Source organism: Trematomus bernacchii, unplaced genomic scaffold (genome assembly GCF_902827165.1).
Source record: "Trematomus bernacchii unplaced genomic scaffold, fTreBer1.1, whole genome shotgun sequence".
NCBI lineage: Eukaryota > Metazoa > Chordata > Actinopteri > Perciformes > Nototheniidae > Trematomus > Trematomus bernacchii.
The window spans coordinates 9,334,967-9,356,118 of NW_022987714.1; the positions used below are offsets into that span (position 1 = coordinate 9,334,967).

At 42.2% G+C, this 21,152-nt stretch overlaps 1 protein-coding gene across 1 annotated transcript; it reads right to left on the reverse strand.

Moving 5' to 3' along the window:
- Nucleotides 1–51: 51 nt before the first annotated feature.
- On the reverse strand, nt 52–21,151 carry si:dkeyp-19e1.3 (ubiquitin carboxyl-terminal hydrolase 6). The gene is made up of 14 exons (XM_034141596.1): nt 20,882–21,151; nt 9,237–9,310; nt 8,813–8,898; nt 8,575–8,614; nt 8,383–8,463; nt 7,949–8,056; nt 7,734–7,843; nt 6,097–6,145; nt 4,533–4,653; nt 3,570–3,664; nt 3,281–3,346; nt 3,026–3,125; nt 2,180–2,332; nt 52–2,074 (listed from the first exon to the last, which is right to left on the reverse strand). The coding sequence occupies exons 2-14, from the start codon at nt 9,300–9,302 to the stop codon at nt 690–692; spliced, it is 2,460 nt and encodes an 819-aa protein (XP_033997487.1). The 5' UTR covers nt 9,303–9,310; nt 20,882–21,151; the 3' UTR covers nt 52–689.
- Nucleotide 21,152: the final 1 nt, after the last annotated feature.

Consider the following 21,152-nt stretch of genomic DNA (forward strand, 5'->3'; position numbering starts at 1 on the left):
GCACCTCGTATTTCCTGTTGCTGGTGGTTACAACTTTATCTGAAGCTTAACTTAGATGCAAGAAGTCCTTTATTATCAAGTATTGATCTTAAGCTATACAGACACTGGTATATTAATAATTGTTCATTTCAGTTGTGAGCCTGCTCACAGTTGACCAACAAACACAGTATAAATGTATAGGCTTTGGGTGCTTCAGCAAAGATAAGCTTACTCTGCAGCCTCAAAAGCCCTTGTGTTGATCTGCAGTCAGGTTAAGACACTTCTGTTGGAACAAAATGAAACTAACTGCAGATGAAGCACCGGTTGTATTTCAAAGCTGGTATTACAGTATATTATATCTGTGCGTGTACATTTCTTATAATCACCCATCATATTAAAGACTGAATCTGGTCTCACACACTAACAAGCAGGCGAGATAATACACTCACTTTTTGTGCAGCAAACAGTAACACGGACAGCAGTTTTAAATAGAAGTTTGAAACTTAGAAAAAGTTACCTGCCCTTACAAAAAAAGGTGACGGTATTACATAAATCTGTACAAATCGATGAAAAAAGTCCTTTCAAACAAACACACACAAATCTTTGACACACTGAATAGCTACTGGCCTTTTAACCGCTTTGAAAACGAATCAAGCATTGACAGGAAGTCTGAATCATATCGGCATAAACAGAAACACTTGAACGAGACTTCAAAAGGTCACTGATTTGGGCAGTGGCTGTCCACCTGGAGGCATCCTGCAAAAGTCTGGGCTGGATCGGACCAGGGCCCCCCCCACGGAGGACTGTCCTGAGGGCCTGGAGTGGCCTGGTGGGGACCCCGTGTACAACAGTGGTGCTGGGAAAGCAGAATGGTCCCTGGGGCCCCGAGAGAAAGGCTTAGAGTAACTGGGTGAGGCGGCTCTGGGTGAGGCTTTGGGTGAGGCTCTGGGTGAGGCGACTCTCTGTGTGTCCGAGCAGCTGGCAGCGCCACACTGGAAGGGAGTGAGCCGGTCAGCAAAACTGGCGGGAGGAGGGGGGATGATGGAGTCCTCCACCCAGCTGTCCTCCCCCTCGTACTCTGGCTCCTGAGGCAGACTGGGGAGGGCGCACAGCGGGGGAGGACCGAGAGAAGGTGAGGGAGGGATGAACGCAGGAGGTGGAGTGTAGAGAGTGGGGTCATAGTCTCTGTCTGTGGTGTGGGGGGGGATGCCGTGAGTTTCCTCAGGCGTGGAGCCCAGCAGCCTCTCCAGGCAGCGCTCGTCCTCCTCGGCCTCCGATAGGTTGTCGTACTGCGAGGTGTTGGAGGGCCGTCTGTCGCCCGCTGGCACCGGGACGTAGAGAGAGACGGGGAACTTGGTCGGCTTTGGGGGAGGTCTGGGGGAGGAAGTGGAGGATGTGGTGAGGGCACGGGGAGGGGTAGGCTTCGAGGGAGGGGGTTTTCTCTGTGTGAGGTCAAGAGACGTGGGTGGCTTCAGACATGGTTTTGGCTTTGTTTGGGTGACCAGTGGTGGGGCTGAGCAGGGGGAAGGAGGGTGCCGCGGGGTCTCTGGGACAGCCGGGCAGGGAGATGCGCCGTCAACCGGCTCGGTGTAGAAGAAAGGTGGAGGTGGCAGATCTGGGAGGTCCATGATCTCTGCATCAGTCTGCACAGCTTCAAAGGCAGGGGGCTCATAGGGCGGGGGCCAATCGACGGGCTCCTCCTGGGTCTGGGGGTCTCCAGGCTGGCTCTGAAGAACATTTTCAGTGTGTCTTACCTCAGGAAGCGTCCCCTTCCCCTCTCGGTCCGGCCCGGCCTCAGCACAGGGTTTCTCTGCTTTTGGAGGTAGCGGAGGTTTCCTGCAAGGCCTTATGGGAGAAGGTGTTCGTTGTGTGTGGACTACAACGGGGTCAGGGGAAGCCAGAGGAGGGGTTCTCATGTCTGCAGGAGACGGGGTCTGCTGGCGGGTGATGCTGTCCATCTGAGGGCCCTCTGTGGTGGGGAGAATGTGAGGCTGCAGGTTTACTTTGACCTCCAGAGGAGAGTCAGGCTGCTTAGGCTGGAGGGCGACCTGTCTCTCCTGACCCAGAGGTTTCTTTGGCACCTCCTCTGATTTGGCTAAAATAAGAAAATAATGAAATGCATCAACAAAGGTGAAAATAAATATACCGTAGATATTTTAGACAGCATTAGATGGAGAGAGAATAAGAATAAAAACTGCACCTGGAGGAGGTTGGTCCAGCTTTTTACTGCGAAGTTCAGACATAGAAACCTGAAGCTGTTCAACCACAGCATCATCATGCAGGAGGAATGAAACCTCCAGCTGCTCCTGGATGAACTCCCTCAGGTCCTCCATCGGAAGCTTCTGCAGGCGCTCTGATTGGTCACACGCACACACAATACAGTCAGAAAAAAAGGTGACCCTATTCTTTTTGTCGCTGCCTTTTATAAAACCAAAGAACTATTCATATCTTACACTGTCGCTTGTTATTCTTGTATTCTAGTTCAGCTTGTATTATTTTGTCTTCTCATGTTAATGACTTCTTAAACCTATCTTTCTATACATGTTGTTATGTTTTTCTTTTGCACTATTTGCTATGTCTAAATGCTTTTAATGTTTTCTTGTAAAGCACTTTAAATTGCCTGGTTATTGAAATTCGCTTTATAAATCGACTTGCTAATAAATGAGGTCACTAGTGAGCCTATGTGATACAAACCATGAGAATAAATGATGTTAAAAACACCGCTTCAACCCAGTCTTAACTTTAAGACACCAAGTCAAGAAGTGCCCCATTAAAAGAGCTGCTTTGCAGGAATACAACTGTGCTGAGGCTAAGCTTGTGCAGGCGTCCAATGAAAAGTCAGCTTTCCGTTCTTCTCCACAGCAACCGGCCACTTGCATTATGTAAGCCATCCAGTTAGGAGGCAGCCAAGCGCGAGGCAGCCAAGCGCGAGGCAGCGTGCGGCGCTACGCTCACTGGTATAGCAACAGCAGCTGTATCTGGGCATAAAACTGGTTTGATGCGTTCAACGCTGCACGGGAGATATTGTTATTTTCTTCTTACTCACTCTTGTGTAACTTGAGGGTTGTGTAAGCCATGGCACTCAGTGTCTTCTCTCCCTCCAGTATGTAGATGTCCCATACACGCAGGGTGAGGGTGAACGGGGTCTGTTATGTAAGACACGCAGCAGCAGATTAAAAAAATAATGCATTAAAGAAAAACACAGATGGGATGCACAATGAAATTCTGATGAATGATTAAAATGCAGAATATGTCTGGTACAAACAGGGAAGAGCATTTAAGGAGTATTTGAGTCACTCACTCTGTCAATGAAGCACTGCAGAAACCATTTGGTGGTGTAAATCCCTGATGTCATCTGCTCCTTGTCCTGTTTGGGAGAATGAATGAGGAATATGGGAGCTCACGCCTCATAAACTGTTCTGAGTGATAAATCTAACTCTTGCACTTGCACTAACATTCTGAACATGTGGCCTTTTGCAACGTAAATTCATCAAATAATGAGAAATTAAGCATACTAATCGACCGCAGACCTTCTGAGCAATACATCAGCTCCTTGTTTCTCCTGCATGGTCAGACGTATTTGAACTTACCAGGTGTTTCTTCAGCTTCGGGAGCATTTTGGAGAGGATCAGCTCATGGTGGGCCTGGAAACGGTGCAGCTTAGGAAATCCCGGGATAAAAAACCCTAGCAAGGTGAGAAAAACACAAATCAGCAGGCCATACTGGTGCATGGTAATAGTAGATTCATGATATTTACTATGTTCCCCTCTTTCAAAGATTGTTTCAAGGGCACTGAGAAAGCGTGACAAAATGATTTAGGTCCTTTGATTATTTGGAACATTTGGTTAATTTTCTTTGACTTACATTAAGCTTTGGTTTAAGGAAATTTGGTAAACTATTGCTAGGAGGCTAATATTTAGCAATATTATATGAAAATGTGTGGAGAGTTTACAATATTATATCTAGAATAAATAAATAAATTGAGAAGCTTATATAAAAAAGGGGAACTTTCATTTTTTTCAGCTCCTAAAACATAATATTTCACTCCTTTTAAAACGACTGTTTACAATACACTGTTGAGTGCACACTTACTAATGTTATGCGCACATAGAGATGAGTGTACATGTTAACAAATCTGAGTATGGATTGAGTTACAGTTTCAAAACGGACACACACTTTTGTCCTTATCAATAGGTGTTGTGTTGTCGCTGCTATGGACAGTCTTGCACTGATGTACATTCTCAAAGATATTGAAGTGACTGTTATTTTGTATATATTGATTGTTGTGCTTTTATTTAGGTCTTAATGTGTTCATATGTATAAATGTGTCTTTTGATTGTGGATATATATATAGGTATATACATATTTGCATACATATTTTTATATATATTTGTTTTTGTATTCGGGATTGTGGGAAACGTTATTTCGATCTCTCCGTCTGTACACACAAACTGAAAGATTGACAATAAAGTTGACTTTGACTTATGTTAGTTGATATGTCTCAACATTAATCAGCCCTGTTGTTTTCCTCCCTGTCCTCATTCCTCCCTCACCGTGCATGGCATGTTTGCTGTTGGTGAGGAGCTGCGACAGAGCCCAGAAGGCCTCTTCCTCATTCAGGTACATGAGCAAGATGGCAGCGATCTGACTCATCCCCTGGCAGTAGCTCACCTCCTGGGGGGAACACAGCAGAGACAGGTTCAATTAAACAGAATGGGCCAATTTATAATTTAATAGAGCCCACACACACACACACACACACACACACACTGGCCGAGACATGAGAGCACCTGAATGTCTGATGCGGTCTGAAGCCAGACTGTGGATGTGTGTTAAAACCTTACACGCTGCATCGACATTATAAACACTTTTACCGAAGATTGTTCAAATATTTACAGTAGCTACACATACATAGTAATTGTGTGTCCTTAACTTGGCTTACTGCCAATTTGACTCCACAATGATCCAATTATTTAAGCTAAACACATCACCCTTGGCAAGCACAGATACACAAAAGCAGACACACACTTGGTATTTGTCCATATTAAGGCAGATTGATGGTGCAGACAGAAAAGGACACTCCGAAGTATCCTTTCAAGGAAATACAGTAAATATAATCAGGGTAACATTGAGGTTAAACGACCACATTCTCCACATTCTTCACTATCATCACATAGGCAAAAGGGCAAACACACTCCCCCCCTCCCTCCCTTTTCTCTCTCGCTCTCTCCCACTGACCCAGATTCTTCTGAGCAGTGTGTGAAGAGGCAAAACGAGAGCAGCACATGCCCATTTCCTCTGGCTCACCTCTATCGCACAGTGACAGACTCCAGAGCTGAATCAGAAAAAACATGACTGTGTTCGTGTGATGGGAGTAATGTGCTGTCTTTGAATGGTAATACCAAACGGAAGCAATCTGTGCTTACACGCAAATGAATATATACAGATTAATCCACAAGCATATGCTGCTGAGATACAGATACATGCATGTACTGTATTTCAGTAAATACTTGTTGACACGGAACATTCCTACTTAATTATAAAAGCCAGATTTCTGCCTACAGAGACAAACTCTGGCTTTGGGTGGAGAAAGTAAAGGGGCCATAATCATCATTATGTCTAACCTCAGTACGCGCATATACATTTTAAACGCAATATTATAAAGCAAAAAGACTGGTAAGATTAGATATAAATGGTGTCAATTAAAACTTAAGACAATGGATGAAACTGCCTGGTTAAGACAAATAAGTACTTGAGGTGGAAAAAAACGTGTCATTTTTGTGTTGACGAAGTATCTTAAATCAAGAAAACCGTTTTATTTGGTTTCCTCAAGTGTTAAACGGCACATAATAAAAGAGGAACTGGGTCTCACGATGTGACTGCTGACTATTGGTTTGCTGGTGGTCTGACTGTCACACTGTGTTGCTGAACATTCAAGCAGCATCACACTCATAAATACAAAATCTCACCCAGGGCTCTAAACAAGAGAACAGATGGGTTTAGAGTGCTTGGCCTGTTCTTCGCTGTATGGAAACACACTGTTGCTCCACTGACGTGCTGCGCGTATTATGTAACACACACCTTTCAATGCACACATCTACACACAAACACACTTACCGTGTTGTAGACCGAGTAAGCTGCTAGTACGTGAAACAGGGCCTGCTGCCTAGAGAGGGAACAGAGAAACCACCGGTTAAAATTAGGATGTGGTTCCTTAGCAACAGTCGAGCAAGCTGAAACAATGTTTGCAGTAAATTTGAGTTAATTCCATGAAAACTCCCAGAGGCCGCATAACTGATGATTTCTCAACCACCTTATCCTCAAATTAACTCCATCCATCAGCACGGACAGACTTTCAACAGCTGCAAATATTTCTGGGGAGGCTAACCATTTTATCATTCTACTGTTTGTATAATCTGTGTGTGTATGTATGTGTGTATGTATGTATATCTGTGTGTGTGTGTGTGTGTGTGTGTGTGTGTGTGTGTGTGTGTGTGTGTGTGTGTGTGTGTGTGTGTGTGTGTACAAGGTCTTTGCCGAATATATTGTAGGTTTTAAGGGATCAACATAAAGCTACAATAACTTTCATCAAATCAGTTCTTTCAAAGCACCAAGGCAGCAACTATTGATTATTTCCAATATCAATTAATTTGTACATTCATTGATAAATAATTTGGTCAATAAAAACTCCACCCCAGTTCCTATTTTTTTTTTTTTTAAATGTCTTGTTTGTCTTTAGAAAACAAAGGTATTCTGCTTAATTTATTAAATATTTTAGATGCTTAAAAGCAGCATTTTCTGCCATTTATGCATGATACATCTAACAAAAATCGGAATATTTGGTGATGACTTTTTCTCGATAAGTTGACTAATTGTTGCAGCTCTACAAAACAGCAGTGTCTATGTCCACAGGGTAGCGTGCTGCATGGCTGACTACATCTGGAGTCTCTACTGTTTCACACAGTGAACACAAGGCTGCTTCTGTGTGTGTGAATGTGTATCTGAACGGAGAAGTGGCATTAACAAATACAAATGCAGAAGAGAGAGGATGTCTCCCCTCCAGGCCTCTATAGTAAATACATGTCTTATAGACAGAGACAGGAAAAGCAGCTTTAAATAGCAGTCAGTGTCTCGGTGTGAGTGAGACAGCTGTTGAACTGCAGGGAAGGAGTGGGCAGTGAGACAGGATGGAGCGGTGTTTTGGTCTGTTGGGACTCCATGGTTTGAATTTGACGGGGAAATACGTTACAAAGAGGAGAGCACTGAGTCAGAGTTTACACCGACAAACCTTACAGATGTTCAAACTCACAGCTGTCCCACAACTGTGTTCGGAACATCATTTAAGTTATGTTCAAACTTTCTATTTCAAATGTTTGAGCTTTGTGGGCTTTGTCATTCTGTTCACTTGATGTTGGTGCACATTTCTGTATAAATGCCATTTCCTGTGGGGCTTTGCACACTGACAGGAAGGCTAATAAAACACAGTGAGGAGGAAACCACCGCTTTGGTTTTGTGTGTGTGCCTGAGTGTGTGTGTGTTCGTGTGTGTGGGGCTGCCTCAAGTCAGAGGTCACACTCTGCTTACTTAGCAAGGGCGAACCTGAACATGCAGAGTGACAAAGAAAATAAGAAGAAAAAAGGTTTGAAGACATTTGTTATGACAGTAACAAATTCAACAGGGTTTCTGATGTGACTAAATAAAATGGAATACAGGCCCTGGACGCATATTTCTGCTGAGCCAAGCTAGGAACTTACTTGACTCCAAAGCGGTCCATGAACATGATGTGGTTCCTGAACGTTCGGTTGACGTCCAAGTCGATCTGTTTGATCTCAGTGGAGAAGTTACGAGCCTGCAGCTTCATTCTCTGGAGAATAGATAGAGGAAAATGTTATAGAGGCTAGATGTCAGAATGTATCCTAACATGGTACCCTATTTTGAGAGAAACTGTCATCCGTTTTAAGATTCCTACCTCGTATTTTCCAACGTTTTCTTGTTTGACTTTCTCTACGTCCAAAAGCAAGGCCCAGGCCTGGCCTCTCAGCTGCAGAGGGATGCCTTTATATACACGCTTCACCAACTGAAACACATGTGAAATATGAGCACACCTGAATGGGGTCTCTCTAAACACAAAGAGACAGTCTTCACCACAACAACTACAAGAGAGAGGCAGAGGGTCACTTATAAATGCTGCTTTATGGGATGTTAGCTCTATTAAATGACAAGAAGTTATCACGGGCACTTATGCTTTAACTGTCTACGCTGTGGAGAAGGAAGAAGTTGAGGCTAAAAGGGGAATGGAAAACAGATTATTAAAAGATACATCAAATCCTCGAAGCAGGAAAAAAATGGAAGAGAGGGCTAAATTGAGATGTTGGTTTTGTCCACCACTGCTGAGTAACTCACTTTTTCACTGTTCTTGTACTTGTCCCACTTCTTCGACATTTTGAGCCATTTCTCCACTCGCTCTATCTCCAGCTGCTTTTGCTGGGGAGAGGAAAGATAAACATACATGTTATCCACTGTGTCAACGGATGTAAATACATATATTGAAAGTCAAAATCTGGACTTTCTACGCATGTTTACAACTGATAATACCTTCTCTTCAAGCGCACTGGGTGTTGGCAGCTCCTCCTCACTGGAGTAGAAAAAGCAGAACATGTATAAGTAATAGGCACATAGAGGATCATCTAAGTTTAGCACCAATATAAGACGTCATAAGGGGGAAGAGAAAAGGGGAAGAGGGAAAAAGACAATCTAGATACAAATGAAGGTATTCTGCTATAATTCAAACTGCCACAAGGAGCCTGTCAGAGCTTTAAGTCAGGTAACTTACTGCAGGAAGCCGAAGCGGTCAGTGACCTTGTAGATGCTGTAGTCAGCATCCTCCCAGGGGTCAATGTTGACCCCCTCCTGCCTGCCCTAAAACAATCACAAACCATAACACCTATTAGAAAATATGTGCAAAACAAACAGTTTAGAAAGTGACTTATGGTGGTGCGTTTGTGGGCTGCATTGTGATATAGATGAACAAGTACAATACATGTAATATGCTAGCTAAGGACAATGAACACTAGACAGATTCTAATGGTTCACTATAACATATTTCTAAAATGTGTCCCAGAGAAACGGCAGGGAAATGCTCTGCCGTTTAGTTTCCTCCAACTGAACCATTAACCTCAACTCTGTTATTTGTGTTCATCATACATGTTCCGAGTATTGTCAGAGTGAGCTGATGGTTTTCCTGTTCACACGCTTACCTTGTCATATTTAGCGATGATTTCAGCTCGTTCCTCTGCTATCAATGTGTCTATGTCTTTCTTCATGTCAAAAGCTGGAAGAAAGCAGACAAAAATGGCTTTTTAAAAATCAACAAAATGAGCATAAACCATATTAATGTGGCCTAATATTTTCATTATTTGGATATAATGTAGCGAGGTGATATACTGCTGGTTGTTGGTGTAGAATATGCAGAGGGCATGGGGAGATTATACCATACATTCATCTATTCCTAAGCATAAAAAGGATACATTTTTATTGATGGTAATACTGTTAGTAGTAGTCAAACCTTTTTTTGCTTGCCTATAGCAGAGAGGAAAGCTTCTGATTGGACATGTTCTGACATAAAATAAAGGTTTAAGTTAACTTGATAAGTCCTTGAACATGTAAACAACACATGACCCATTCGAGTTGAGGTCAGAGTGCAGGTCAACAAAAGGGCAGGGCTAAGCTGGAAGGAACACAGAACAGCCATCATTGTCATCCACTTGGGATAATAAAAAGACTACTTATAGAACAGAAGAATACGTCTCACCATTATATCAACTTCATATTATAAACCGTCTTACTTACTTATCCATCACCAAAACCCAAGAGGAACAGTAACCAAACTGACAAATTGTGCAAATCGTTTTTCTTCAAAAGTAGACATATAGTATGCTGAAGTCTATAAGGAGCATGCGTGTGAAGATAGACGCCACAAGGCCATCAGCAACTTCCTGTTAGTGTGCCCATAGCTTCAGATGACAAAACGGTTAGCCATGATTAGACCATTTTTTGAGGCCAAATATTCTCAGTGCGACGTTAAATTAAATGGTACACTGATATTTATACTGTATCTTAAAGAAAACATTGTCCCAACTGTCCATGGTAAATTTAAATCCAAATAATGTGTCTGATAAGGCCAGCTCAGGTCAGACTGAGAGTGGATCTGAACGGTTTGGACTGAACCGCTTAACCTCGGCAAAAATATGTGCAGTGAAATGGTTCCAAGGAATCCTTCCAAACGTTTGCTCTCCTCAACGTTGGACCAACAAACAATCCAGTAGTGTATTTTCAGACTCAGACAGGTTCATTTTTAACCTTGAACCACTGGAAAATGTATATAAAGAGGGAAAGAACATATATATGACACAGAGGGACAGTCATGGGACTTCACGTTCTATAATATGTGTGTACATGTATGCAGGAAGTCATTCGCGTCTCTAACTGGCCGTTTCTCAATGTCGAGCCACTATTTCAAGTATACTACGTCATCGAGTGGCGCCGAATGCTGGGCATTTAACATGCATTTAAACAGTCCTTCGGCGCCACTCGATGACGTAGTATACTTGTGGCTCTGCAGCAGGTTTACTCGACATTGAGAAACGGCCACTGTGTGCCTATAGCTGCATTGGTGCTAACACTCATGAAGCAAGGAAAGCACCAGGGAAAGAGAAGGAGACGAGCAAGGTCAGAGCCGCTGGTAAGACCAGAAATCAGATTCTGCTGGAGCCTCACCCCCTCCCTTTTTTCTCACAGTACAACAACTTTACTGACCCTGGTCTGCCCCTCTTCCCAGGGCTCATGAGCACAGGCAGCCGGCTCAGCTGTTCAGCAGTTGTCAGGGCTGAATTATTTGCTCGAGAGACAGAGAGAGAGAGAGAGAGAAAGAGAACAGCCTCACCTCACGTTTGCCAGAGCAGCATCAGAGTGGTGTTTGGATTTGAATAATATGCCAGTTATGCCTAGCAGGCGCAGTGAAAATAGGAGATAAAAGAAACAGACACAAGAGACAGGCCGGTCTGAGCATTTGGATGTACTGTAGGCATTAAAGCATGAGGGTTAGGGACCACCTGCTACTATCTGGTGTTTATTATAAGCAACAAGGTAGACAAAAAGGCCTTTGTTTCGCTGCAACCTTAAATGTTGTCATAGAAAACTTTAAACGTTGGTGGTTGAACAGACATAGATTCGTAAGATAAGCTACAGCATTTTAAAAGAGCAAAATTGTGAATTGTAACCAAAATGACTTACTTACAGGGGTGTCAAACTCAAATACACAGTGGGCCAACATTAAAAAATCGGTACTAGTCGAGGGCCGGACTGGTTCAATGTTTATTGCAAAACGTATTGAATTGAACCTATTGCACATATTAAACCTGGAACTAACAAAGCTTAAATGTTTGCCTATAAAAACAACATTAAATAATCAGTTGCATTCATTTCTTGTGGCTCTATCTGCAGCTTTTACGGAGTCACAGCTTCAAAAAAACAATTTCCCTCAAAGAAAACAAACATGCCCTGTTGTCACAAGAAAGAAAGTGCAGAAGGAAACATCCATGTGAACTCAGTTTGCTGCTCTGTGATGCTAGTTCAAGCCAGATACTTGGCATCTCATCTTGGGTGCAAGTTCATCAATGTTTGGGGTCAGGCTCTGAGCTGAGGAGACCCTCAGGATTGAGTGAAGGTGTGCGTGCAATATTACGGCGAGCCAGATCTAATAGTAATTAGAAATTATCCTGCGGGCCGAAATTAAATCCACCAAGGGCCTGATTTGGCCCCCGGGCCTTGAGTTTGACACATGTGCTTTAGGAGCATTCATTCAGAGTATTTTGCCTGATAAGATTGCAAACAATAACAAAAACTCGAAGGGAGAGCCCATGGGAATACTTTCACTGACGTTTGACAACATGTGGAGCCAGCTGAGGCCTCAGGCGGTATGTGTGTCTGTCAGCAACAGGTGTGAAGGCACCTGCCCCCCCTCACAAACACCCTTTAACATTTCACTAGACCCTTAGGCCAAGTGCTGACCACGACACATTTAATCCAAAACCATGTGACATTTAACCCGTCATAATTTACATCTCCATGCCAGAACATTGGGTACAGACAACTTTTAAAGGGGAAGTTCACTGAGCTTCAAATTAAAAGATGCAGTTTGTTAAAAATAAATCATGAATGTTTTGATTTCCCTCTTTAAATATCTTTCGCATGAAAACTGTCTTATCATCAGGTACCAAGTCCTTCAACTATATAAACCTAATCCCCAAAGCCCCAGCAGCATTTAGTCTTCTCCATCCAAACAACAGCTGAGTCTCATTTGACAGGTGGGCAGTGAAACTGACCACTGAACAGATGGCCTCTGCTCTTCAGTGCTTCCTTTTTTGAATTTCCCTTTTCTCGTCCATCCAGGTTTTTCCAGGCATCAGCAGATTTTTCTGAACTCACTGAGTAAGCAGTCAGTGAGATGGTGCCACTAACATTACTGTAACCTTGCCTAAATTATCAGAAAACCCGACAAGAGCTTAAGGAAGTTGTTGGCCTCCCGAGGGGTGTGAGGTTTTAAAATGATGTCTGAACTACAGAAACATTTTAAATCAGAATGACCAGAGATGTGAAAAGTTGTGATGAAAGCCTATTTAAAAACACATTAAAATGCTAAAAAGTGGTGAAAAAAATGTTGAAGTGTAACCTTTTAAACATCTTAGTTTGCAATTGGATACTAGGCTAAGTTAATGATAATGGCTGCGTTAACAAACGTAAAATAAATAATTGTATATATCGTCTCAATTTCTGCTTTTACAGATGAATCATTTTACCAAGTGAGGACATGACGACACATGATTAGTTAACTTTAGGTTGTGAGACATATTCTAAGTAACACATGACTCATTAGATATAACGTCAAGGCTCTGGAAGGGCATTAAATGAGTCTGAAGGAATAATACAGATATGTGTTTTATTCAAGCTGCACGTGGGTAATTGTGAGCTATTTTCAATCTCTGTGTACTTGGTAAATTAGTGTAAGCAGCCGGTTATGCTTCATCTTTAGGTTCCAGCAGCTTACTTCCTGTGTTGAGTCTCCAGACTGCTGATAGTATTGTGTTAGGATCAGGAAGAAAAGGAAACCAGTGACCGCCACTCCTACAACAACAGGTTCAATGAGAACTGAAAAAACAGTATAACAACAAAATGGGTTTTACTCCATCTAAGGAAAACCCTTATAGTGACAGAGCTTCAAATTATCCAGACTTGGTGTTTGGAGTCAGCAAAAAAGACATGAGTTATACCTTAAGTGGTCAGTTCACGTTAACCCTGCTGGTATTTTGCTAGTGAGTCACCAACCCAGCTGAGGCCCTCCTCAGTGGGCGATACGTTGAAGGCATAACATCTTACAGTGGGTTCAAATAAATGTGCTTTAGACGGCTCTTTTCAAGTGGTGGCTAGAAAGGTGGCTAGTTGTGGATGGGATTAGGGTCTCAAACAGATCCAAGTTGGAGAAAAGCAGAGAGTAAGCAGCAGAAGGTCACTGGGTGGGAGAGAGATCACATAATACAGTCAAACATCACACCTGTGGGAGTGTGTATTGCTCCAGTAAGTAGGGGTGTGCGTCCTACGAGTGAGAACAGATATAGAAAAAGGAGATTTATTAATGTGTCGATTATTTTCAGCTTTTAAGTAAATTACAAGTTGAATATTTAAAGTAAAGAGACTCTACAATAAGAATTCACATATTCTACATTACAGAAACAAAAGCAATTCGTTCACATGTCTCTACAAATGTAAGCAGAGTGAAGAAGAGGTGTTGAGAATCTGGTATGTGGGCTTGTTTAGACAGTGGGCAGACTGTAGGCTAGCATTGTGCTAAAGTGACTCAATATGCTTTGGAAAAATGTATTGTATTTCTACATTTCGTTAATCTGCATGCATACAGGATACAAGATTTTGAGTCTGCATGACATCATTTCCTGTTATGACATAGATCTCTAAATCTAGCATGCCTATATAAGTTCCCTCTGCGCTGTTGTCACCACAAGCAGCTCACACATCTCTATGATTCACATCCAGCTAATAACATAGTTTCAAGCAGAGAAGCGGCAGACAAAACCTCCTTTGCTGATTTATCACCAAAATGTCCCATCTCTTTTACATAACACATTTATATTTCCTTGATCCATAATCGTCTCTATTTTGGCGTACAATCAATCTTAATCTCAGCAGCAGAGTTTAGGCAGAGGATTATACAAGAGCAAAATAAGAATGACAGCCTGAGATTAGAAGGAGTCTGGCAGTGGTCGAAGTGTAGGAGGCTGGAAACTCTGAGTGCAGCGAGCCTCACTGGACTGATAGTAAGGGGGGTGTATTCACTGTATATGCATGTAAGGTATGTGTGTATTAGTGGGCAGATATCTTGAAAACTGCATCAGGGTGTGGAAAGTTTATATTGACAGAATGAAGGACAGAAATAAATCCTGTTTCGTCCTACTTACAGTTATTGTATTGAGGCCCCAAGGGTCAGATGTATCTAATTCTAACATCTGATCACATTTTGACAGAGCTTCTTCTTTGCGGCTGGCACTCAAACCACACTCCCAAAACCCCTGATGGCCTAACGTAGCAGAAGACGACAGATGTTTGGATCGTTTCACCAATGAATGTTTCGTAAATGCTGCGTGGTCAGCCAAGGGCCGCTCTGGCTCTGAGATCAGACGGGGCCTCGGCCGTGGACTCATTCAACCCGGTTAACCTCACAGAGCCTACTCCCATACCCTGCCTCTCCTATCATACTCATGATGATGTGTCATTTATTACCGGTATGCATTATTGTCCTCATGTCCTGTATATGTTTAGATTAACTGAAATTACCACCCACAAAATACCAAAGGAAACTACAAATTAGCCTCCCTTTTTGTGATCGAAGATCCTTAAGACTGTTGTTTTTGTAAACATCTTAAATTGAAGAATCTAAACAATACCGGACACCTATAGAGCTCTAGAGCTATTTACTTCTGACCGAAAACCTTATTACATGCCTCATTTCTGTGATTAAGTCTTCTTCTTCCTGTCTGCAGTATTTAAACATCTCATGACATCCATGTTTCTGAATATGTTTGCACAATGTTATGATGTATACAAGACCTTTCTGAAGATATCATAACACCCAATTAATGCATTACTTTTGCAACTGTGCTGGTGGCTAATCATTTCAGTAATTACTAGGCTAATATAATTCACGGAAAACAACTTCAAAGAATGAATTGTAATGCACTCCATATCATCATCCCAGTCATTACATTAGCTTAATGCTGTAGGCCCGTGGTGATTGCGGAGAACAAGCATATCATTCCAGTTCAGAAAAAGGAAGGAGGCTAACAAGCGACCACATGGCTCTAATTTCCACATGAAGAAGTCTGAAGTCCCAGATGGCTTCAGAGCTCCAGTTTTTAATGGTGTGAGATACACTGTGTGTGTGTGTGTATGTACTGTAAACATACACATTCAAAAAGAAGCAGAAAGTAGGAGAGCAAGTGGGAAACAGGGATTGAGGTGGCATCAACAGGGGCTGAGAAAAAATAATTGTACTGATTTCTTCGTGCTGATTATGTAGCTCATATCCCCCTGTACCTAATCCTGCTGCAGACTGCATTCACATTCACTTTAAAACAGATCTTTTGTTAATTTCCTCTCAAAACAACGCCGATTTGGCAGAGGAAAACAGAGTCTTGTTATAAAAAGTGAGCCCCTGAGAGACGAAGAATATCACAAAGTCACCCTACAGGAAATCCAAACAGGCTGGTTACGAGATGCTCAACAGACTTCTCTTTCTTTAAATAAAAGTATAGAGTCCAGATGAAACTACAGATACAGTAAAGCTGCTCAAAATGGAGAACCATAGGTTGAAAGCTCTAGTGTTAGCCAGAGAGAGATTCAGTATCTGTGAATCATACACAATTGTGAGTAACTGGTATAAAAACATGTGTAGGCTACCACCAGGTTTTATCTTGCTTGGCATCTTCCAGCATGTTGCCTTCAACACCCAATCATAACATGTTAGTTTTAATGAGGATGTGTATGAAAAAGAAAACACCAGACACTTTATTAACCTAACATAATGTAAGAAGGATGCAAATGTCAAAGCCCAGTGCTACCAAACATGTGTTTTGCAGGTGCGATGATGCAAGGACAATGGCCAATTGTTTACACTTAGAGGTTCCTCTCAGGAATTGTACAGAGTGGTATTGACTCACAGCAAAAGCATGAGAAATAGTGTGCTAACTTAATCTATTCTGGACATGGTTAAGGCAACCACTGAAACCTTTAAAACTAGAACAAATTCACGTAGGTACAGAGAGAAGAATGATACCAAATTAGGCCAATGAGAGGAAACTCATGGGAGGCCTTGATGGCCGTGCACGTCGTCTCCTCAACAACAGATTCCTTGTCTTATTTTCTGTCTGATACTCTCTTTCCTCCGTCTCCCTCCGATTCCTTTGTACGCTTTAGGGTTTGTGTTTATGCATAGAAAATAGCATCGACACAGAGACTGTGTGACCCACGGACGAAACATCTTGAGCACAGGGACTGGGGAAAAAAAAGCACACGGCTCAGAATAGTTCGTTTTTTCCCAAGGGGCTTCTCTGTCCTGCTCCACTCTGTAATACCACTGTCGCTCTGACATATCGTATTTTTCCAAAGCTGAGCACATAGATTCACTAACAACACTCACCATCCCAAACTACCCAACCTTTCCCCTTTCTTAAAGGAAATAACAAGTCTGTGTCTGAGGGGGGGGGGCTCTCTCTATTGCCTCACCCTCCATTACACCCGGCCTGAGAACCATCTCTGGTCCTTGCTGCGGCCTCCCCCATTACCTGGGGGGGAGGAGGGTGTCTAAATATAACAATGACCACACAAAGTTGTAGATGTTGGAGTCGCAGGCCAGCCAGAGAGGCCTTGTTTCCCAGTGGCAGCACTTTTTCAGGGGTTGGTATGAGAAGGACAGGAATGTCAAGGGAACAGTTTTCATAAACATAAACCCACAAGACCCTGCTGAGAAAGCCACATTCTCATAAGTGAAGACAGAGGAAAACTCTCTAGATCTATTACATTCAAACCTAGAAATACAGCTTTTAAAAGTCATATTTGAATATGAAGTTGAACAGTACATAATACATGGTTGAAAAATCGTAACTCATTGTTTACGTAAGCTTTGGAGACATTCAATGACAGGCATGTTATTTTTATATTACATCTTTTCCCTATCGTTTTTCAAATCACAAACGGAACAAATCTTTCTGCAATACAAACAACATTTTGACTGTACATGATGCAAATTCCCAGGCCATCAATAGTCTCACAACAACATACAATACACTTGTTTGTATATTAATACCACAAAACTGCACCACAGCACAGTTTCTTACAGCCAACCTGATTAAATTATTCAAAAGGTGAACATGTGTCACCCAAAGAGAACATTTCAACCAAGGGCCAAAGGCGACTGATCTCTAGTCAAAAGCGAAGCAGAAATGACGTTAGGTTCACTGATGCGCACTCCTCTGGTGATTTGGTTATCATAGTTTTCATGTTGTAATTGTGTCTTACAAGCTCTGAAACGGAGGATTATGGTTCACATAAGAGGAGCAGCCTTACAGCCTGGAACTGTAATTCTGCCGCAAGGAGGTTAAGCATTTGGAGCAAAAACTAATCTGAAGAGGCCTCGAAAAAAGACACAAATTAGTGACAATAATAGAGAGGGAAATTCCAAGTCAGCCCAATTTAGCCTTTATACAAATGCCAAAAGACAAACAACTATCTCTACCATTATCCCAGAGAGCCATCACTCATCTCCTCAGTCAGTGGTGTCGTCTGTTTTCCAGTGACAATCTGCAATCTCAACAGCAGTGTGACCTCAATTTTTACTAACGATAGAGTGTTGGGAATAGATTTGGCTAATTTATAGACAAACTCGGCTCGTGCTAAATGTTATCTTGCTCCTGGCAGAGGCTGAATCTGCAGAGCGAATCAAATTAACCAACAGATGGTGGTGCAGTGTGAGGATTTTGGAGCAAATTAGGATTCCAACTTTTGATTTGACAGTATAGCATTTTTTCTTGCTATATTATTTAAAAAGAAAAATCAATTATCTAACTTTTTTTCATAATAAATATATTTTCTGTTAATTGACTAATCAATCATTCATTTAATCATTACAAACAGCTTTATCGAAATAATCCTTATTTATATCAAACACAAACAAACTCATTTCAATTCATACATTGTACTAATGTGTCATGATATGAAACAAGATATGTACGATTAAGGATTTTGGCTTTTTTTCTTTTTGTGATATAACAAAAACATTGTCTTTACGCCTTAAGGATTGCATTTCTTTAATGTGATGCAGTTTTCAAAAAGTATTACTCTAACTTGGTAAAGCGTATGACTGATATTTGGTCATAAATACCATGAGCAATGTCATGGGTTCAAATCCAGCGGCCGGCTGACACCTTTTTGTCAGAGGTTTTCCTCCCACAGTGCTCAAACATGCAGGTTTCTTTAACTGGAAATAGCGTGTAGGTGTGAATGTGAGTGTGACAACCTGTCAAGGGTGTATCCCTGACTATCGCCCAGTGTATGTCGAGATAGGCTCCAGGAACTTGTGACCCTGACCGAAATAAGCAGGGAAATGGCTGTATTTCCAAGAAATTTGAAAAATAACACTGACACTCAGGAGAGACATTTCATGAGTCACACGGCAGGCCTGAAGCCTCTCTGTCTTCTTTATGGTTGGCTGAAGGCTTCCCTCTCTGGTGCGTTTTGTGACACTCAGCATTGGGTCTTTGACGTCTATAAAGCCGCCATTCAGGCAGACAAAAAGGCCATTGATGCCTCTCCACTGAACTAATATTATCACAATAGAATACAATGAAGGCTGCTGATTGAAGAGGGTTACAAGAGAACCATAGAATACCGTTAAATTTGCTCTGATAGATTTTGTTAACCAAATTCGGTTAACACATCATTCATCCAAAGAAATATACGTGCAGTGAGATATGTGGTGATTTACAGTGGGAAAATGAGTCTTAATCACCATCTCAAAGAGTACTAAGAAAAGGCAGCTGACTGAGGCCCATTCACGGGCATAAAATCAAAATAACGGCTCACATGCCTCACACGTGGCTCACATCCGGTTGGCATTAGAGAGGGCAGTCAGATCATTGTTCAAGTGTACATTCAAGTTCCTGAACGCTTCTCTACAGAAAGGTTCATCTGGCACCCAAGTCAAACTTTACCGTTGGAATAGGTTGTTGAAAGACTAAACTTCCACTCCCAAGCAAAAAGTGATGACTCGTCTTTGATTTGGCGATGAGGGATACATCTAGAAGAGTGTTTTTGTTTTAAACACATGACTCCAATAAGAATTTAGGGAAGCAAATATTGTAAATCTGTTAACTATTGACCAAAGATGATCAGAAATCAAACAATTTGATGCAGAACAGCAGAGCCAAAGAAGGGACACAATGAACAAGAAAATAAATGCTGAGGGTAGGGCAGAGGGGGGGCTCTCATCACACAAAAGTACACTGACTGTGCTGTCACAATTTCCGGTGTGGGCTTCCTCCTCAAACCACAAGCATAGTGTCACATAATGTGAAACACTAAAGGCTCAACAACTATAATAACAAAACACTCCATGCTATATCTGTGCTTACATATGTTTGCATGTAAAGCAAAGGGGAAATAACTCATCATTAAATAGAGATAATTAGATCATGTGCACCATTAAGCATACAACTGCAAACACAAAACATATTAATCTGTTTCCTTCCCAAACAATGATGCACACCAATTAATGACAGTGCATATTTACATGGGGAAAATAGATACAACAAATTAACAAGCTTTGTCATTAGCAACATGCACATCTGCTACATTGTAAACAGAAACACAATGAGGGGGGCAGTGACAGTAGCCTACAACAATGACCAGCAGCAGACATCTGGTAGAGGATGACAGCTAAATCCTGCTGGAGATGTTTCACTCAGACTGTCTGTAACCTCCCCCACTGCATGAACCAGCGAGACGTCCAGTCAGCCTTCAGGAGGGGACCACGCATGGCATGACACAGACCAGTAACCTACTTCTGTAGCTGGGGCATCCGTGTTCTGCTTAGGGTAAAATCCTACTTCTTCAATGACAAGAGCTATGTCTCGACGACCACTCGTATATTTCCTGATTCTTACACTTGCCTCATATCTGTTTTTGTGCATACATTCAAATGCGGAACTTAAGGATGTCAAGGCTAAAGCAGAGAATTGCCATCATACCAATATATATCTCAACAGAAAACAGATACTGTTTGTTGGAATGGGTACCATAACATTAAGAGACGTCTTGCCATCCTAGCAAGGGGTTTACATGGCATTAGAAAGCTGGAAACCCCGTGAAGGGTGACACAAATCAGAAATTCCCCTAGAGAAGCGCTCGGTCATTGTTTTTTACCACAGTGAGGATATGTTAAGCAAGCCATCTACTCTTACAGTAAAGGGTATCAGTTCCCAGAACAAAAAAACACCATCAATCTTCATTTCTATCAATCAAGTGCACATGGGAGCACATTCTAACGTTGCACAGCTGTATGAATACGCATGAGTACTCGATACAATTAGTGCTTCCTTTACTGGTGTGTAGTAGATTTGGCAAGTTGTAAAAACACAAAATGACCAGATAAAGAGACCCAGGTGACATGTATTTTATGGCCACCCACGTACGAGCATTTCCAGCGCCAATAATTGTAAAGTGAGTGAGGAGTAAATAGTTTAGTGGAGACGCTATCGTATCAGTCGTCGTCGCTGCTTACCTTTTGGGTGACTTCCCCTTCTTCTGCTTCGCGGTGCCTACAAACAATATCCACTATTCTCATTCTCCCCCTCGCTGTCCAAGGGGAGCCGTGTCACCTAAACACTGCCACTGTGTTGAAGGCTTGTCCCCGACTGTCGACTCGTTTCGCTGAAATCGATGCTGGTCAAACGGACGCACCCCCTCGCCCTGGTCCACATGCCGCGGCGGTCTGCAGCTGTCTGGCTCTCCGCGGCGGACACAGTGACAGCACCGCGCACGCGTACGAGCAG